At 36.2% G+C, this 19,285-nt stretch overlaps 1 protein-coding gene across 3 annotated transcripts in view; it reads left to right on the forward strand.

Moving 5' to 3' along the window:
• LOC134822524 (protein bicaudal C homolog 1-B-like) overlaps positions 1 to 18,867 on the forward strand; it is a 78,728-nt gene extending 59,861 nt beyond the window's left edge. The window contains exons 2-23 of one of the 3 annotated variants that reach the window (XM_063833620.1): positions 3,561 to 3,629; positions 4,498 to 4,558; positions 4,681 to 4,751; positions 4,888 to 4,910; positions 6,533 to 6,605; positions 8,992 to 9,062; positions 9,173 to 9,257; positions 9,687 to 9,814; positions 10,263 to 10,391; positions 10,644 to 10,754; positions 10,905 to 11,014; positions 12,178 to 12,280; positions 12,377 to 12,440; positions 13,146 to 13,219; positions 13,353 to 13,444; positions 13,732 to 13,771; positions 13,875 to 13,939; positions 15,627 to 15,663; positions 15,921 to 15,960; positions 16,422 to 16,638; positions 18,010 to 18,146; positions 18,527 to 18,681. In XM_063833620.1, the coding sequence (XP_063689690.1) occupies positions 3,569 to 3,629; positions 4,498 to 4,558; positions 4,681 to 4,751; positions 4,888 to 4,910; positions 6,533 to 6,605; positions 8,992 to 9,062; positions 9,173 to 9,257; positions 9,687 to 9,814; positions 10,263 to 10,391; positions 10,644 to 10,754; positions 10,905 to 11,014; positions 12,178 to 12,280; positions 12,377 to 12,440; positions 13,146 to 13,219; positions 13,353 to 13,444; positions 13,732 to 13,771; positions 13,875 to 13,939; positions 15,627 to 15,663; positions 15,921 to 15,960; positions 16,422 to 16,638; positions 18,010 to 18,146; positions 18,527 to 18,588 (1,854 nt within the window). In that variant the 5' untranslated portion in view covers positions 3,561 to 3,568 and the 3' untranslated portion in view covers positions 18,589 to 18,681. Of the gene's footprint in view, positions 1 to 3,560; positions 3,630 to 4,497; positions 4,559 to 4,680; positions 4,752 to 4,887; positions 4,911 to 6,532; positions 6,606 to 8,366; positions 8,493 to 8,991; positions 9,063 to 9,172; positions 9,258 to 9,686; positions 9,815 to 10,262; positions 10,392 to 10,643; positions 10,755 to 10,904; positions 11,015 to 12,177; positions 12,281 to 12,376; positions 12,441 to 13,145; positions 13,220 to 13,352; positions 13,445 to 13,731; positions 13,772 to 13,874; positions 13,940 to 15,626; positions 15,664 to 15,920; positions 15,961 to 16,421; positions 16,639 to 18,009; positions 18,147 to 18,526 lie in introns of those variants that run through there. The other 2 variants (XM_063833621.1, XM_063833622.1) reach the window with 2 other exon arrangements.
• The last annotated feature ends 418 nt before the right edge of the window (positions 18,868 to 19,285 follow it).

A 19,285-nucleotide genomic window follows, 5' to 3' on the forward strand; every position in this document is an offset into this window, starting at 1 on the left:
AATACTATCCTACGTATGATATAAATCAGTGTCACCTAGTCTAGAAAGTAGCTAAGGATCCATTGGATCTATGCGATCTCCTCGGTCGACTCAGCCGAATGATAGCGAACTTAATTACGGGTTAAATGAGGAGGGGTACCTGTTCAAAGTTCAAGAAACTTCCTAGGATACCCCTTCAGTGCATACAGTAAACATAGTACTATTAACTATTAAACCATCGTGCCATCGTGCCATCCAGTAAACGTAAAGTTTATCTAACGAGTAAGCAGTGATTTTAAACGTCCCGGTCATCATGTCACAACCTAATTGTGTACCAATTTCGATTCAGATGTAAACTACACGTCTACAATGATATGATATTGCCACAGCATTTTCACCTCATAAAGATAACGAAATCTATTGTTAAATCTAAATCAAATTTTATGAAAAATGGGGTCGGCAATCGGGGGTGTTTAAGGTCAAGAAGAGTAGATAAACCAGTTCACAAATAAAATATTCCGATCAAACGAACAGTAGAAAAATATATGTACTATACCCATGCGAACTGATTTGACAGCACTTTCTGGGTTAGTAGACTTCTCAACAAATTGAACCCTTGATTGTTATTCCTCGACAGCGCACCAATAACAACAATTATTTGACATAATGACCATAACTTTCGGCAGACAATCTTAGAGCGCAACTACAAATCATTAATAACAGCAATAAATATATCAGAAGTTAAACAATCAATAAATTACCGTGGACAATTCGATCAACAGTACCGGCAGTAATGATGCCAGTTTATTGTAGTTATACTTATTAAGGCATGAACCCATGAGCTCAGAGAAGAGAACTTTTGAAGCGTCATTTACCATCTATAATGGCGCGTTTCTACAGGAGACGTAATCCAATGCGAAATATAAATGACTTTTTTCGCCTTGAAAATAGATTAAAAGTTTCATAATGCGCGGCGCCATCTTTATCAGTCTTGACGATTCGAAAGATTAATCTTCGTTGTGATTACTGTTTTTAGTCAGATGACATGCCAGTTAAAAGCAAATATTACTGTTATAGCTAAGAGTTAAAGTTATGTATTAGTGAAAGTATTCTCTGAGATCAGCATAGCTAAATTTATCCATATTATATGCAACGATACCAAAAATTTATTTCCAAGAAACTTAATTAAACTTAAACTAAAAACTACACAAAAAATGTTATTTTAACACACAAATATTAAAATTATAAGTTAGCTACAGCTGCCTCGCGCAATAAAACTGATAAGGTTTATAAATCTTAACAGAATTGAGAATATTTAAAGAAAATATGCAACATTGACCATACCATGGTAATAATATTTATGATTTATGACAAATTTATTATAAATGATTCACATTTCAATCATATCATGATCACTTCATATTTTTTGTAGTTTTAACTTGTATCACGTTGTGACCCCACAGTCGTTTCACTATGTAGAGTTTCTACGATACTGGGGGAATTAACGGGTGATACTCGTAAAATATCTGTTCCATATATTGGACCGTCGACGAGTCCAACTCGGCGCGCGTCCTGGTAGGTTGTAAACCTACAATGGGGGAACCGCGCACTTGTGCGCGGCGGGTCATACAACGTATGACAAGTTTTAACTCAGCTCAGCTCAAATTGGGTGTGAGCATATGAACAATGAAATAATTAAGATTTTAACCTGATACTCATCAATTCCCTTATAAAAAAGCTGCTTGGAAAAAAAAGGTATACAACGTGTATCAATACATTTACAATTGTAGGTTTATAACCTACCGGGACGCGCGCCGAGTTGGACTCGTCGACGGTATATGGAACAAATATTTTACGAGTATCACTCGTTAAATTTACAATGACGTTGCCGGTTCGACGCCAGACACGCCGCGCGCATTCTTATATTATATCATAATATTATATTGTTAATTATGTTATTGATCATGTTTGCTTCGCTTCGAATTAAAGCTACGTAATATTAACATACACATATTTTACTGTAACTTATAATTGTATTTAAAATGAGTTTTACTCTGCATATGGCATAGTAGACATTTTATTTGGTGTAACTTTTCAGCTCATTTTTATTTCATTTCCAGGGTTGTTCGATTTGCACCTAGCACAAGTTCTTTCTGACCGTGGTGTTTTACATATCTTGCCAAATTTGATATCTAACTGTTGTCTTCTGATATATGTAGCTTGACTTTAATGAAATAATTTTGGATCTTGTTTAGATTATTTTCTTTGAAGAACAAATTATTGACTTTTACATACAATTTTATGTTGCTCTACTAATTGACATTAGATTTTTTGATGATGTGTGGTGTATGGTGCTTGCCCTCACGAGCTGAGGTTTTACAGTTAGCAGTTAAAGGTGGTATATGCTTTTTGAAACCATGAGAATTCTTCCTTATTCGGATTTTATATATTTTGGAGGTAGTTTGGAATGGAGAGTTTGAGTTACTTTTGTACGAGCTGTCACATGGTCAGCCAAGAATTGGGGATCAAACCACAAGACTAGGTCCAAGCCCCTGTACCAGTCGAGGTTCGGCTTCTTCTGTTCTTCTTCTGTTCTTACTATTGTTCTAGGAATGCTAGAAATCGTTTTTTAAGTCGATTCATATATTTCATGGTTAGATTGAAATATTCACGAATAAGTGGGTATCTCTCAGTTTCTCCACGTAATCCACAGTTGGTAGATTTATGATTAACCCCAAGAGCCTATTTAAGGAAGTGAAGGTTACAGTTTAGAATGCTTATTTTCTTCAAGAATGATATGTGAGAAAGGCCAAGGAATTACGGGAGAAGCTTGAGGGGTTTTAGAATTTTTAATTGTTGATATGTTTTGAATAAAGATTGGGGCTCTGTATAGAGCAATCTGTTTTATTAGGCTATCAAAAAGTACGGTAAAGTAAAGACTTGTTCAAGATATTTTTGATTTACCATTTATAGTTATACATGGTGTCTTTTAGACTATGATAAAGGATGTGCATTGCTTTTTTCTTCAGTTCATCTCTGGCAACAGAGGACAAACCGTATTTGTAGTGTCCATCAGTGGCGTAACGAAGGGCCCCGCTGACCCCGCTGTGCAGGGGGGCGCCGTCTTAGGGGGGGCGCCAAATCGTCGTTTGAATGTGGGACAATTTCGAAAACTAAACTAAAGTACTAGCAAAACTGTGCGTTTTGCTCTAGATACACACTTTTTTAGAGATTTTACCGGTGTATCCTCTAGAATCACCTAATTTGTTCAATTTTAGGGAGGGGCACCAAAAGGGGAGGGGGCGCCAACAGGGGGGCGCCTTTTCGGCGGGGGGGGGGGGGGGGGGGGGGGGCACCAACAGGTTTGGTTTTGTCAAGATTAATTTCAATACAATCCTCGAATGAGAAGTTATGCAGTGCCTGTGTCATTTACAATGTCATGAGCCCAAATGTTTGGTTTTGTAAAGATTAATTTCAATACGATCCTCGAATGAGTAGTTACTTTTGCCGATATTTATAAACTACCCATGGCCATGACACACGAGAGTTATACATTGGTAAACAATTACAACATTTCATACAGGATAGGATGGCAAACCTCCAGCACATGCAATGGTTCTCTGCAGGATCTCCGTGTATCCCCCTGCAAGGTAACTATTTTAATTCAACTGGTGGGTAATTTAAATTTTCTTTGTTATGAAACTAGCAAATTAAGTTAAATAAGAAACTTTCTCTGCTCATCTTTAAATTTAATGAACCTTGAATGCGTACAACAAGGCATCTTAAAAGGTTAGAGATCATTGTCTGGCTTTATTGTAAAAGTTTGGTATTCTAGTCAAGCTTCTTGCTTTGATTAAATTCCATATTCAGATCATTTGGATATGGAATTTGTTATATATATATAATGATGAATAAGATATAATTATTGTTACAGATTATAAATCAAACAAAACAAATTTTTTGTCATAAAAAAATGCAGTAGGCGATAGGGTGAACTGTAGTGCACCGATTTACAGTTAGCGGTTTTTAGAAATTGTCAACAAGTTCAGCCGATCAAGTTGCACATGAAAATCAATCCAATCGGTGCCGGATCACTTTTAATCCATTCCCCGGTCAAAAATACACTTAGATTTCAACTGGGTAAGTTTTCCCAATTGAACAATCAGACAAGATGAGAATTCAAATCTTCAAAATAGCTGAATTATATCTTGATAAGGCATCTGCTAAACATGTTACGAATCATCGTCAGTAGCATATCAACCTAAGATTAAAAATTAGTGTGACTGAAAAACCCCCGAAATTGCATCAAATAAAAATTAGTAAAAAAGCTAACTTAACGTGGAGATGCGGAAGATCAAAGGGGTTGACTGTAGATTTCAACTGTTAATCCTTAATCGCTCCACTATAATAGTGCAATGTTATCATTTTTTAAGGTAAATAAATTGCATGGTAATATTGATTGAAAGAGATGAATTTTAGATAATGAGCGATTGTTTGTGCTATAACATCTAATATCAGGAAACATGCCGCTGTTGCCCGCCCCCATACCTCGCCTCCCTCCTCAATCCATGCTCACCAGGTAAGTTTTAGAGGAGACAACATTACATGTGTCAACAACAAGTATATTTAGTACATTTATTAGTTAGTATGTATATTTCTACCTTCCTTCTGAAAGTGCAATATTAATTAAAATTACCTCAGACCTGGAATATTCACTGATAGACCATTTAAACCGGTAGTCCCTCTCGACAAGTGGATATTTCCTGGAAACGGTAAGTTTTTCATCTTTTTATTGCTAAAATTCGGATAGTTATTTTGGGCCCGACTGAAATTATTCTATTGAAAAGGTTGTGTAACCAAATGAATTAACAATTATTAGATCTTGATACTGAAACCCTAGTTTCGTAGATCAAGGAGTAAGAAGCGAAGTGGTAAGTTAAGGTTATGTAATAGGACTTGTGTAATAGGACTCGTGTATGTTTCACTGTTTCGTTCATGTCATATTTCGTATATTTGAAGCCAGTTTTTTATCAAATTTTTTTGTGCTTCAGAAGAGGAAATGTTCAAATATAGCAGTGGATAGTTTCAGCTTCTCAATGGACTATTGGAATGGAAAATTGCATAATTTATAATGGAATCAGTTGGTCAATTAGCTTCTACTAAACAATTAGCCACTTGCTGGAAAACTTCTTAGTCATTGTATTGATCAACAAATTCAATGTTCAAACAATATGTTTTCAATGAAACAATGTCAGTAAGCCTCATATTACATTCCTTTAATCATAAATAGAATTAGAGCTTAAACCACGATTTAGTTAACTAAAAATAAACTTGAAGAATAGAATGTTCTATAATGATCATATACATATGTATATATAATGATATAGTAAAATCTACTTAGATATATGTATTTGTATTACGGCAATTGGTTGAATTTCGTGAGACAGGGTCAGTTTATTATTTACCGTGTATATTAAAGTCACTATTGTGACGGTACATTAGAACTAGACAGAAACAAAAGGTGAAGGGCCTGAACGGAACCCCTCGGTTTCAGTTCCTTGTTTAACACACTTAATATTTCATTGTGCAAAAATAAGTTAAAACTTTTACTTAATTGATTCCTATCACTGAGTTATGATAGCTAAGTTGGTTAAATTTGTATGCTGATTAGTAAAAAGCTCTAAGAAATGATATTATTTTCATTAACGGATATAATATTATATACAATATAAACATTGAACAGGATTACATAACACACATAGCATTCTAACGTTATACTTCTTTCTTTCATTTTTCGTCATTGTTCAATTAACATGCCTTCAATTATTATTCTTTACTTTATTCAAATCAAAAATAGAACTTAAATGAAAATCTTAAAGATCTAAAAACATGCCTTGTCAATACTTAAAATGTTTATATTATGAAGGAAGATGTGGTTATCATTACATATACTAGACCACTGTCCCCTGTCTGACCAGATTGGGCATGTTTACCTATTTTCACTGCCTAAAATTCTGGCAGGGTTCCTACCTAAGAACTCCAAAATTTTACCATATTTGGTGTGGGATAACCTTACCATATATGGTGTGAAGCAGGCGAAGGAGAACACTGTCAAAACTCGCACTTTATTTTATGTGTAGTACTTGGAACGTTTGTAAATATTTGATCGTGTCGTTTGCTTATTTCGTCATTGCGTATTATCTTACTTATTATAAAATTAAATATTTCCTTAATTAATTATCTTAAATTCCCTGAAATTCTTTAGAGTATTATCATACGGAACATCAAAATTAAGGAGTAATCGTCTTGGTGTGTAAAATGTAACAAATCTGCCCCGGACACTCGTATGTTGTGAAGCTTGGCAAATGTTGAATAATAAAATATAGGATCATGATTGGATCTGTTGACTTTTCAAGTATAAATTACTCTCGGATTACTGTTGTTTAGGACTTCATAATAAAATTTTAGGTCTGTTAGATGCAATGATTGCATAAATTAATAAATTACGTAATTTAAGAATTAAGATTTGCGATAGCTGATTATTTACTTTCAGGAGATGGTTCAGTTTAACAACTCCGGATACACGGACTGGAGCAGCAGGATCAAACATACTAGCTACCCTAATGGTTAGTTTTAGTACTGTTTCTCTACATCTTTCTGAGTTTACTTTTAAGAAGATATTTTAAATAAATAGATATTTTAAATAAATAGAACCTGATTGTAGAGTTAGAGAAGGGGGGAGAGGGGTCTTCTATGTACGACTTTCTTTGAATCCGAGACTTTTTATTTTAGAGACTTTGTGTTGAGGTTAAACGTATTTCTTATCTCGTTCAGTTCTATACGTTTGTACATAAATTATTGTTGTATCATGTTGTTCTGTAAACTGTATCCAGGTTCACAATTCTAAACAATACCTTATCTGACCATGTCACCTGATATGTCCTTATAAGGGCATCATTCCACGTGACCATGGCCACATTTTACAGGTTTATGCATGATAGGTACAGTTAACGTCTGAATCATAACGGTGTAAGATCGTGCAAATTACACTCTTAAACAAGGTTCCAATTTATTACCGTTCTAATGGTAATTATGTTCTGCCAGTCGTAGTAACTGTGGAATGCCATGGCCCCCTCAGTTGGTCTGTGTTACGATCACGTGTTGGTCACATCACACATTGCATGTTGTCATGGTGATTTCGTCCTCTCCTTTCATTGGTTCGAGTCTGTCACGTGGTTTAATTACTCAAAAGTCAAATTTGATAAGTTTAGCGCACCTTTTCGGGTACTTAGTGAAATTGACATTTGTTTGATAAAGTTTGCAAATTTGGCTGGTTTTATAATACGCTATCTATTGAGAAGGGAGAGATAAGTAAATAGTGGGGTTTAGAGGGACGCTTCACATTCCTGTGTTCCCTGATTCTGTATACGTGAGACCTGTGACAACATTGCGTGTTAGCCCACGTGTCAGCCCACGTGTCAGCCCACGTGTCAACTCTTCACATCCACACGTTTTGTAGCTTCTCAGTCCAAACTGTAGGAAGTCCTTTTTACATTGTCGACATTTACTTTGACTTGCTGCGTTTGCGTTATTATTCTGCTTGTTTGTGAAACCCAAATCTAAACAATCAGGACTATAAATTAATAAATTTGATAAACCTCTGTTGAAGAGCCATTTTATATCCAGACTCTTACTATTGTAACCCGATAAAGAATAATAACAGACACTCTGAGTTTACAAAGAATTGATAAGCTACAGTAACTGCTCTCCTTTGGGCCGAACTTTTCAGTATTGTACAACGCCAAGGACTGTCGAGTGTCGAAGAGTTAGAATTTTACCTTAATTTCGCTTTAAATCGAGTTTAAAAATACTACTTATGAAAAACCGGTAAATTATAGTGATCTCGATCTTTCGGCTTCCTTCTGAGACGAAGGCTTCGGTGAAGTTTACCAATTTACCCCACTCCAGTTTACCCCACCCCAGCTGACACGTTTTTAGCGCCTAAGTTTGCCCATATCTGAACAGTGTGACTGATAATGTAATTCTATATGACTATTTAACCCGTGAACCAGTCCTATCAGTCCTCCACTCTCCGCCATATTTTGGCGATGTTTTCTCTTTTTCTCAACAGTCGCTTTATAAATTCCATTTTTTTTCCAGCAAAGTCGAGTCGTTTTCCTAGTCTGAATGCTTTTTGTTTTCGTAAACCGATACCGTGGTTACCACATTCCTATTAAGCCACGTGACCTATATTCTGACCTGATGTGTTGTATAGACCCTTGTTGATTGGACCATCGCTCCATGTTTAGAAGGTATAACCACATGGTTAGTGAGGTTTGCAGATGTTTGTTACACAGTATCGGGTTATGACCTCCACTTTCCCTCCTAGTCTTTGTTAGTGAGCACCCCCCGGCTGCAGCTCACTACATCTGATGTGTACTGCAGACATAGTACTGTACTGTGTTCGTCATGTCCCTCTTAGCTGAACTACTCCTCTACTCTCCATCCTGAACGTGAGTCATGTTCAAGTCACATCAGGGTGTTTTGTTTTTTAAATTTTATTAAACTTCAGACTTAGTACAAGTACAACTTGCATGTTTTTGGTTTGGATTATAACTATTTGGAATATTCTGTATGAACACTCCAACTCCGCAGTTGACATAACCAGGTCAAAACTAAAAAGTGGTCACTAGCCGGCTATCCAAAAGTGGTCACTAGCCGGCTAGTGACTACTTAATGGCTACTAGGCGGTCACTAGGCGGTCACTAGCCGGCTACTAGCTTCTTTGACAAATTAAGAGTGGCTACTATGCTCCCTCTGCAAGGCCTTTCAAGGCTCTCCAGGAGACCTTGGTGAACCTTAGAGGACCTTTTGAGGACCTTTTTCTGTGGACATAACATTTCTATATTCCAGTAACCTCCCCACATAACATTTCTATATTCCAGTAACCTCCCCACATGTGCGTTTATTTTCATTCTTTGTTAATATATATAATTTGTCCCCGTTCTTCAGATACATTATTCAAGATGGGATCTCCTACATATCTCGAGAAGCCGAACATTCTCAACATCTTTGACATAAAGGTCAGTCTGTCAGGTCACGTGCCATATATGTCACATGTCACGTGCTATATATATGTTGAATTATTGATGTACTTGTCATATATTACAGCTGATAACGCTACTGTTTCCAGCCCAACAGAATCACAATGAAGATGGATATTTCCTACACAGATCACTCCTTTATTATAGGTAGAGGAGGTCACAACATTCAGTCAGGTTAGTAATATAATATAATTTTCTGTCACCTTTATTAAAAACACATTCTCTCAAAGGAATAATTGTGGTTCATTCTAATTATAAATTTTCCTCAATCACTTTCTCACAGCCTATAGTTTTAAAGTCTCTCAAAAATGTTCCGCCATATCACATTAATCCTATGAAATTTGCATGATTACGCACAATTCCACCATCTGACGAGTGACGATCTGACGGTCAAAAATGTTAAAATATTTGTACTGGTTAGAATGTAATATAGGAATAAGAACGTCATATTTATGATTTAGTGTCAAGTTTAATGTCCACTACTGATACTAGTAGTGTATACACTAGTAACTGAAACTAGTAGTGTATACACTAGTAACTGAAACTAGTAGTGTATACACTACTGATACTGCCTGCAATGATTGACTCTGTACTTTATTTCAGTGATGAACGAGACCAACTGCCACATTCATTTCCCTGATAGTAACCGGACTTCTTGTAAAGAAAAAAGTAATCAAGTATCACTCAGTGGAACAGAGAAAGGGGTTGAGGAGGCTAGAGTTAGAGTCAGGGTTAGTTCTCTTTCCTTCTTAAAGTAAGTTCACCTTCACTTTCCCTCTGAGAGTAAGTTCACCTTCACTTTCTTTTTCAAAGTAAGTTCACTTTCACCTTCCCTCTGAGAGTAATTTTACTTTCACTTTACTTTTCAGAGTTAGTTCGCTTTCGCTTTTCTTCTTAGAGTTAGTTCACTTTCACTTTCCTTCTCAAAGTAAGTTCACTTTCCTTCTCAAAGTAAGTTCACTTTCCTTCTCAAAGTAAGTTCACTTTCCTTTTCAAAGTAAGTTCATTTTCCCTTTTCATTTGCAAGTTCTGATTGTTAGATTTACATTTTACAGCCTTTCTTTCGTGTGAATATACGCCGGCAAAACGATAATCCCTTTTATTCTCGGTTTGTTTGAAAGCAGTCAAACTCCTCATTAAATTAAAAGTTTTACCTGAATAAATAATGGTCCCTAACAGAGCATGTTGCCGTGTACGATGATGGTGGAAGTATTTCCCCCGCCCTCCGGCCCCACCCACCTCGACCCACACCACCCTAGGATACTACAAGTAGCAGCAAAGTACGGGGTTATGATCTCGTTCCGAGAGGTAAGGACTAATGAGCTAATGAGTTAATGATGTGATGAGTCTCGTTTTACCTTGTATATTTGTGTTTTGAAACTTACAAAATTTGGTAAGTCTCGAAATATTTTCACTATTTCGATTGATTTTAAGAGCGGCATTATAATCGATCATTATATTCCGCTTGAATTTTTAAGGTTTTGATGTACGTGAATTCCAGATTAATCTTTTTGTAGTGAATTTGATGATTAATAATTAATTAACTATAATTAACTCCAGCAACCCACTATGATATCGTTCATGGTTGTGGTGAAGGGCTGTCCAAAGAGACCCCAACAAGTGGCTAGTGCTTTGATAGAGATCACAGAAATCTACTGCAACACCTCCGTGGTAATTAGTAATTAGTGGTACAAATAGTGGTATTTAGTGGTTAAATACTTTTAACACCGTTATTAGCCACAGTTCATCCACAAGAAGTCTCGCTTTCTGATCTAACATAAGATGAAAGTGAAAGTGTAAATAACCCTAAAACCCTCTCAGCCGAGACTGGAATACACTGCTCAGCTGGACATCTCCCCCCAACACCATATGTTCGTAGTGGGCAAGAACAGGTGCAATCTACAGGATATCATACGCAAGACTGGCACATTGTGAGTAGTAACTATTAGACTTAGTCACAATATTTAGTAACTTTCACATAATCATGTTTGTAGTGAACATTAATTTGAAAGCATTGAGGTTAATTTTAAAATAAAAGAATTGATGTGCTGTGAGAACTTTCAATATTACTGAAAGTATTAAAGTGAAAGTGAAAGAAAAACAATTGGTTCCAAGTCACATACTGACAGATGTATGAGGTTCCACCACAGAAAACATTTTACTTGTCAGTAACAAATAACAGGCCGAGCCGCTACCCTGGATTTAACACATGATTTAATTTATTATAATAATTGAAATATAATTTTCAATTTTTACGTGCAACGCCCACACTACAAATCGTTTCTGCGTGTAAAGCTGTTTGAAGAGAAATTGTTAGCGGTTTTGCTTGCAAGCAAGCGTGTGCGTAACTAAGTCTTCATTTTCCGTACATTAAATTCTCAGTTCAATATAAAGCACAAACTTTTAGTAAGCTGACTTACACAGCAATCTATCGATAAAAGAAAATTTTAAAAAAATCTCTCTTTTTTGTTTCACTACAAAATGCACCGTGATAAAAGGTGCTAATATTGTAAACACTCTAACAAGCCTGCTCCTCACTCTTCACAAGCAAAACTTTTCAATCTATTTCGAGACAAGTATAGAGGCAAGTATAAGAGAGTATATAACATGTCACGTGATAAGCTCCACCTCTCACTTTGTCCTGCTTGTTACTCTCCGCTGCACCAATGGGCTGCACTGCCTTGCAAAAATATTTAAGATATTGACAATAAATATTAAATATGTGTGTTATGGTGTTTTTAATGCTTTAAACTGAGAATTACCGGTATTTGTCGTGTAGATGTGTGAATGTGCGCCGAACAAGGCGAATTAGTGAGTATCACATGTTAACATAGTGAGTGAAAACAAGAAACCGGTTACTTAGTGATTTGGTAACTGGTTACAATATGGTAACTGGTTACAATATATTAACTTGTTTATTGAGTAACCTGTTAATGGTTCAATTTGTTACATAATTAATTTATACCGCGAAAACGAACAAAAAACCCGCGTTACTGCGTAAAAAACAGTCCTAGCATTAAGGGATCAGATTTGCAGTAGTTTCTCCTGAACCCTAGGTGGCCCAGTACCTTCACCACAATATCTCCCTCCTCAGGATCCAGTTTCCTGACGGGACTCAAGTAACAGGTCCCAGGAGGAGTGCTGTTATGATTACTGGGGCTTTTTATTCTGTCATCGAGGCTAAAAAACTTCTCATGGTAAGGAGTTTTCTTATTTCATTTTCAATTTGTTATTTTATTATAGCTTTCTCTGGTGCTTTACTTTAGATGATATCATTATGAACCTTTTTTCAGGAGCAACTACCTATTTTCCTGATGTTTGACGTGAAACAGGACACTGCATTTGTCAACGATACTCGTAATATATTCTGAATTATTCAAACATTTATTTAAAAAACATTATTTGAATGTGACTGTGCATAGACACATGGAGAATAGTCTGATAAACAAGCTTATAAACATTAAACAAGCTGATAAACATTAAACAAGCTGATAAACATTAAACAAGCTGATAAACATTAAACAAGCTGATAAACATTAAACAAGCTTATAAACATTAAACAAGCTTATAAACATTAAACAAGCTGATAAACATTAAACAAGCTGATAAACATTAAACAAGCTTATAAACATTAAACAAGCTGATAAACATTAAACAAGCTTATAAACATTAAACAAGCTTATAAAAATTAAACAAGCTGATACAAATGTAATGAGAACATTATCCTTGGCGTGCAGTAAAATAATATTTATGAGAATTGAGAAGAAATATCTTACTGAGCCTTGATTGTTCATATAATTGATACCAAATAAGCATCTGAACGCTCTAAAGTTAACGATCTTTTGTTTATTCACCAATAAGATGCACTGTTCATTTCCACAGCTATGCCACATATAATACATTACTCATTGTAATATAAGTTAATAGCTTAATTAAGGATGTAAAATATATTGAGAAACAAAGCTGTGAATGTGGGCTACAGAACGGATTACGTTTCAGACATATCACCTTCAAGAGGTTTTACTTATAAAGGTAAAATGTTTAATACATTTATATTTCCAGGTTTGTTAACGTCGATTATGGAGAAACATTCAGTGTACATCTCGATAAAACCAAAACCAAAGCAATGCTGCTGGGTAAGTCTGGGTTTCATTATCAAATTAATAAATTATATTTTATGCCCTAATTCCTTAGACGTAAGTTCAAATTGAGGTAAAACCACCCTCTAAACGTTATAAGTTTTAAATTCACAGAGGTTTATAATCTCAGACAGTAGTTTTGAAGACGAAGGAGCGGAACACACCCAACCTCTACCTCGCAAGAAATGACCTTATCACAGAAATGGAAAACGCCTCCCCTAGGTTAGTGTTATCTGGTAACTGTTTCGTTGAGGATGTGTTTTATGGATATAATTGAGATTACCTCTGTCAATCTTCTTCTTTTTGTTTGTTTTTATTTTGTACGGTTTTCACTGTTGTAACAAGAGCTTTAGTTTACCTGGACTAAATGAACATTTCCTGTAAGACTTGAATACAAGAGATTAGAATAATTATACTATTTTACAATGCAACTAATGAATAATGTTCTGATCCGGACAAAACTTAAATTAACCCTGTTAATTGTTTAATTTCGAATAAACTTATTTCAGGAACAGTTCTCCCTGGCACTCAGTTTGTTCCAGCTCTAGGGTGAGTAATAACTGAACTCATGGTAACACCACTTCCAAATACATAACAATCACTTTAAGTTAAAACGATGCTTTAAAGCTTGTAACAATCGCCTCCCTCCCAGAGCTCGCCCACATCTGCTAATACAGCTGACGATACTGACGAACTGACTAAATCTCTCGCTCAACTGTAAGACTTACTTTATAGTGTGATAATAGGCTTTAGATTGTTGTCCCCAGCAGATTGACATTGAACAGTAAACACTCTTTGGAGTGGTCCCTGGGACTATGATCAAGACAGCAAGGAAATACTTGTCGGAAATCAGTTTTCAGATGGTTCTATATTTATATTAATTTTTCCTAAATACACAAGGAAAACTGTTATCTACTACCACGCCTTACTTACACTTCAGATATTATGTATTCGGGCTTATCCAAATAAGAGATTAAAGGGGTATATAATGTATCATATATATTAGGATGCAATGAAACTACTGGACTACGATGTATGGGGATTTACCACCCCATGGCAACATTAAAACATATCGACTCTGTTGCATAGTTTCCTGTTAATATAAAACTCCGTTACAAATTGAACTGGGATCTGGCAATACTACACCTTAGATCAATAAATATAAATAAATAACACATTGAACAATAATTTGAGGCAGAGAGAGGGACAGGGTCTATCTGAGTATCAGGTCATTGGTAGTTAGACCGTCGTAACTACTACAATAATTATCGTGTAAATAGTTTTAGTAAGTTGACTGGCCAGTACAATCTATTTCCGATCTCAAAGTAGGGCGGTGTCCCGTAAAAATGTGACCAAACAGTTTACAATTGTGGTAATGTAACACATGTGCTCCCTGTACGTACGTTTTGGTACGTTTTGGTGAGTTTGGCAGGGCGTGCTCAGGACAACTGCATCGAGTGCGTCCTCCTCCAGCTCAGCATTGAGTTATCGTTTGTCGGAGTGTATCCCGGAACCGGTGGTGTGTCTGGGTACTGTTCCATAAATCTGCCTAGACCAACTTTGAAACTGTCTAGCAATGTGATACTCCGGAGCTCCGATGGGAGCACGTTGAAGAGCTGAGCTGCTCTAACTCTGAAGCTGTTGTCGTAATCTGTTCTTACCGACAACTGTGCGTTTTTGTTCATGGCTGGGATCTCTGCCTTAATACCATGCCTTTGATGAGACTTGAACTCGAAGCCCGTATCGTTCGGAGCATGTTCATTAAGAATTTTTTAAATTGCTGTTCAATATCTATTTTTAGTAAACATTAACTGGGGTAGTAAAACCCAGTTCCCAATCAATCATTTTCCATACATGAATAATAGAATAACGCTCTCTCCGCCTCTGAAGGGACATCAACTTAAGCTTCTTCAGCCTGTCCCAGTACTGGAGATCACGGCAGCCAGATATCTTTCTAGTAAAGGATCTCTGTACAGTCTCCAGCTTTTGTATCTCTGTAACTTTTGTAGGGTTCCAGACTGGACAGCAGTACTCTAGCTTGGAGCGAACCATGCTTTTGTATAAAGTCAGCATGACTACTTGTGACCGGTCTCTAAAGGCACTCAATGTCCAAGCCGCCATTTTTCTAGCTCCTTGAACTGTCTTCTCTCTCTTCTGTCACAGGGTCCCTGTGACAGGGTGTACTCCCTGTGTTGTAGCTCAATCAATTTTACATTTTCAAGCTTTGTTTTAAAACTTCTTAAGTGTTTGCTTGCTTAAATGCCTTTTATTGCCGGACTAGTATTTTGTCGCATAATAATAGCAATGTTTCCATGCATGATTTAATACATATATTGTGTACATGACTTTTATTTTTTAAAGCTTGCTTATCTACAACATGTGATTAACCGGATGTTTTTTTCAGACTTTCTCCGCTCGCAAAACAACGTCCTCTTATATTAGTAAGTGTTATCTAATCATGTCCTTTCATTAGTGCTATCTAATCATCTCCCTTTCGGGGAGTGTTCATAAACTTTGTTTCTGAAAAATTACTATCAATCGGTCAACACAAATAAAGTGTGTTTGTGTTGCGCGCGGTAATATATTCGTACAAAAAGCGTCATATCTTTTATTTACCATGGTATAAATGCGCGGCGCGCGCGACACTGTTCAATTTCTGTAACTTTTCTGATCGGTTTAATTTACCAAATTATTTCAGGAGACTGATTATAAGGAAAAGCAACTTCTCGCCTTTAATGGTTCGTCCAATGCTTGTTTGCTGTATTACTCAAACATTTCATTTATTAAGAATCATTTTTGGTAAGATCCTGTTTTATAATAATAATAAACAAAAAGTAAATACGAAGAAAAATAGTTTCATTTATGATTTACGCCCCTGACCCTCCAATTTAATAAGGTGCTTTAAGATGAAGGATTCGATAGATAAAGTTTGAGCACCATTAGGCATAATGGTGACGTGGCTGCAGTAAACTTCGATAATTAGCTCTCGCATACGCTAAACTCTAAATTTCAAATATGGATAGTCGACATGCGCGACTATACATGTTCTAAAAATACACATGAGAAATAAACAAGGCACACTTCTCACTCGAGAACTTCATGTTGACTAGACACTAGTTTGAAAATATCTCCAACCAAAATCCAGATCTGAGTATCGCTTAAAATAAAAATAACTGGTAAAAATCAACTTCTGTTTCAGCTGTTAACGAACCAGACTTCAGTGTTTCCCGGAATCCGACAGATATCTGGTCAGGGTTCGGATTGTCCCGTTCTGTCCCAGCTAACGTTTGGAAGATAGAAAAGGAAGAAATGCAGAAAATAGAAGAAAGAAAAACTAGTGGGACCGCTGATTTTCCGGAATTGTTTGGAGATTGTACTCCTTGCCATGATCTGCCCAGTCTTCTTACCAAACACGGGTACCATTTACTGGCTCATACTTTACCAAATATTAAATGAAATACAGGTTTAAACTTTACCGATTTTACCAAATATTAGGTGAACATTTCTATAAAATTTGTATAATCCTCCTGTTCATCTGTCTTCAAAATATGTTGAATATTGTACTACTGGGTTAAATTAAAAATTCCCTTCTAGTAAGCCAGAAGGGTACGACCCCTACTTAAACATAGATGAAGGGGCCGCAGACTCTGGGGGTATCAATCTGGGGGTATCAAATGCTTTAGATAATTACTGTAAACAGAGGCTGGACGATGAGTTTATTAACATCTAAGGCTTCACTGCCCGGAAAGATGGGTGTAGGCCGCTACACATGTTATCCAGATCTGAGGTATATCCATAGATAGATGGGTCCTGATGTGCCAATAAAATTAGAGTGCTTGTACTTTGTATTATCTGTAAACAATGTCTTCATGACAGTCCCTGGCCAACTAGGAGGACATGGTAGGCTCAAGGCTGGGACAGTGGGACACCCATGAAATACCTAGGTTAACGTGACTAGGTAGTTTGAGTTCGTATTGTCACCGTGGTGTCTGCAGTTGCTGATCTAAATACTACTTAGTTCCTCAATGAGATCTGAAATTCTTACTCGGCTAGCGAAAATCACGAATAATACATTTTTTAGAATAATGGATTAAGATGTAACCACATGACATATCACAGCTAAATGAGAATACTACAAGCTCTGAGTTGGCAGGAATTGTTGAAATAAAGGACTTGGGATATCAGGTCTTGCCCTCCTATCTAATGGATACTGAAATGAATAAATAAAAGTTAATTTTCTAAAATCAGCAGGCTTACATTAACCAATCAGTAGCATTTAATAAAATAACACTCTAGTAATAAAATGATACTATAAGTTGAGTAATTAATTTAGAGTTATTTTAATGGTTTAAAGGATATGTTCAATGAAGTTTGAGGATATTTGTTATTTTGTACACGTATAAAAATAGTGTTTTTGATATTAGTGGCATAATTTTGGCATCTATTAACCAAACAAATTCAGAAATTCTGAACATTAGCCACGTGACACATACTCACATATGCACCGCTCAGAAATAAAATGTGTTGTTGTTAGGCAAAATAAGCAGCAAAGGGCCTTGTTAACTCCGTCACATTTTTACAGTGTAATAAAGTTTACATCTCACTATCGGCTGAATTTAAGCGATACCATATCATCTGATAAAAATATCGTTATGTAACAAAGTTTTCCTAGAGGATGAGACGATTATCCGAACCATTGAGGGTTTATATAGTTTCATAGTGTGACACAGTTTACCTCATCGTGCCATTTTATAGGGTTACTAATATTTCAACAATATCCTCTGCAGGTTGTCTCAGTACCTGACCGTGTTGCAAGCTCAAGAAGTGGATTTCTACACTTTCTTAACTCTTACAGATGAGGACCTCAAAGAACTGGGGATCACATCTTTCGGGGCCAAGAAGAAACTTGTCACAGCTATACAGGGTTGGTTTTTTTCTTCTCACGCCCTCCAACTTATCATCCATTTAGACTACTCCTTCTCAAATCTTTCTTATTCTTTTTATTCATCCACGGCCGCGATTTTCGAGATTCTTGCAGCGATTTTGTGTAGTTTGGCTTGTCGAGGCGCCGAGATTTTCGGCTTAAAACATCGCGATTTCCTAGTAGATCAGTAGAGTACCATTCATGATAATAAATTATTAAATATTCCCTCTGACCTCTGTTACTGCTACTTTTAGTTTTACTGTTACGTTCAAGTTATTTGGTAAAACAAAACACATTAAGAGTTCCAACTTGTAATTGTATTGATAAATCAGATGAATTAACCTTATATATGTTATAGGTAATATTATGTCACATTTCAGAGGAGGGAAGATTACATCAGATTGATCACAACAGTATTCTAAATGCCAGCAACCGGTGGTAGTTGCCGGTAACCGGTGGAAAATGCCAGTAGCTGTGGCACAACTGATCATTTATGATGGCTGGAACTGAGGGTCTTGTCTATTCTTGAATTTATTGTTAAAATCAGATTTTCAAAGAGTTGTTAATGTTATGGTTCTGAAAACTCAGTTAATACTACCACTAGAGTATAACTATAAGCTAATACTACTAGTATAAGCGCCAAACAACAACTGCATGGTAATTTGTGTGACGTAGTGACATATATTTGATATTTTAAAATTTAGTATTTATCATAATTTTCATAATTTTAGAAGTTTTAAGTTGATAAGTAGTGTAAAGTGTAAACTTTGTTCGGAAGTGCACAGCTTACGCTCAGAAACACGATTCCGGGGATTTGTAAAGTTAGGTAAATTTGTCCCCAGAACGGTCGCGGTGGATCTTATTCTTAGCCTGTTTACCATGACGCCATTGAGGTAGTTCCTGTGGTCCTGGATTGTGATCCCTGGACAATTAGCGTTAAATAGCGTCAATCAATTTCTGTTTCAATTTGACTAAGCTGATACACCGCAAGAATTGTATTTCGAATAGTGTAACTAAATTATGAATGGTTTGTATCAAAACGGCATTCTGGTGATTTCCCTATTTACCGACCGTACATATAACGACAGCAAGATGTTTAGATTCACAGGAAGTTTACACATGGCTATTGTGAGGAAGTT

Source organism: Bolinopsis microptera, chromosome 11, assembly GCF_026151205.1.
Source record: "Bolinopsis microptera isolate Bmic1 chromosome 11, MBARI_Bmic_1.0, whole genome shotgun sequence".
In the NCBI taxonomy this organism is placed as follows: Eukaryota; Metazoa; Ctenophora; class Tentaculata; order Lobata; family Bolinopsidae; genus Bolinopsis; species Bolinopsis microptera.